General features: G+C 58.7%; 1 protein-coding gene across 1 annotated transcript in view; it reads left to right on the top strand.

Moving 5' to 3' along the window:
- Positions 1-6: 6 nt before the first annotated feature.
- CALM1 (calmodulin 1 (phosphorylase kinase, delta)) overlaps positions 7-387 on the top strand; it is a 7746-nt gene continuing 7365 nt past the window's right edge. Inside the window, exon 1 of the mRNA XM_005871190.2 lies at positions 7-78. Within this exon, the coding sequence (XP_005871252.1) occupies positions 76-78 (3 nt within the window). The 5' untranslated portion in view covers positions 7-75. The remainder of the gene's footprint in view (positions 79-387) is intronic.

The following is a 387-nucleotide window of genomic DNA, read 5'->3' on the forward strand; positions in this document are numbered from 1 at the left end:
AGGCTCCCGCCGTCTCAGCCCCGCGCTGGTGCAGGCTCCCTCGGTCCTTCGGCGCTTCCTCCCTCCGTTCGCACCATGGTAGGTCGGGGATGGCAAATGCCGCGTAGCAGCTGCCTGCCCATGATTTCTAAACAGATTTTTAGTTCAGTCCGGGTTTATTCTTTTTTTTGCTGTTCGTTTGTCTTTTTTGGGGGGGGGGTGGATTTCCCCCCTCTTTCCCGGGCATTACGCAGCAGTTGCGGCTAAAACGGATACACTTCGGGTTTGCATCTCAGTTTCTTCGGCCAGGGATCCTCCTTTAAATTTTGGTCCTCTAGGGGCTCTGACTACAGCTGCGCGGGGCTTCCGCATCCCCCGCCCCCCCTCAGCCCCGCACCCCTGCCTCCA

This window comes from Myotis brandtii, unplaced genomic scaffold, assembly GCF_000412655.1.
Source record: "Myotis brandtii unplaced genomic scaffold, ASM41265v1 scaffold332, whole genome shotgun sequence".
Classification (NCBI taxonomy): domain Eukaryota; kingdom Metazoa; phylum Chordata; class Mammalia; order Chiroptera; family Vespertilionidae; genus Myotis; species Myotis brandtii.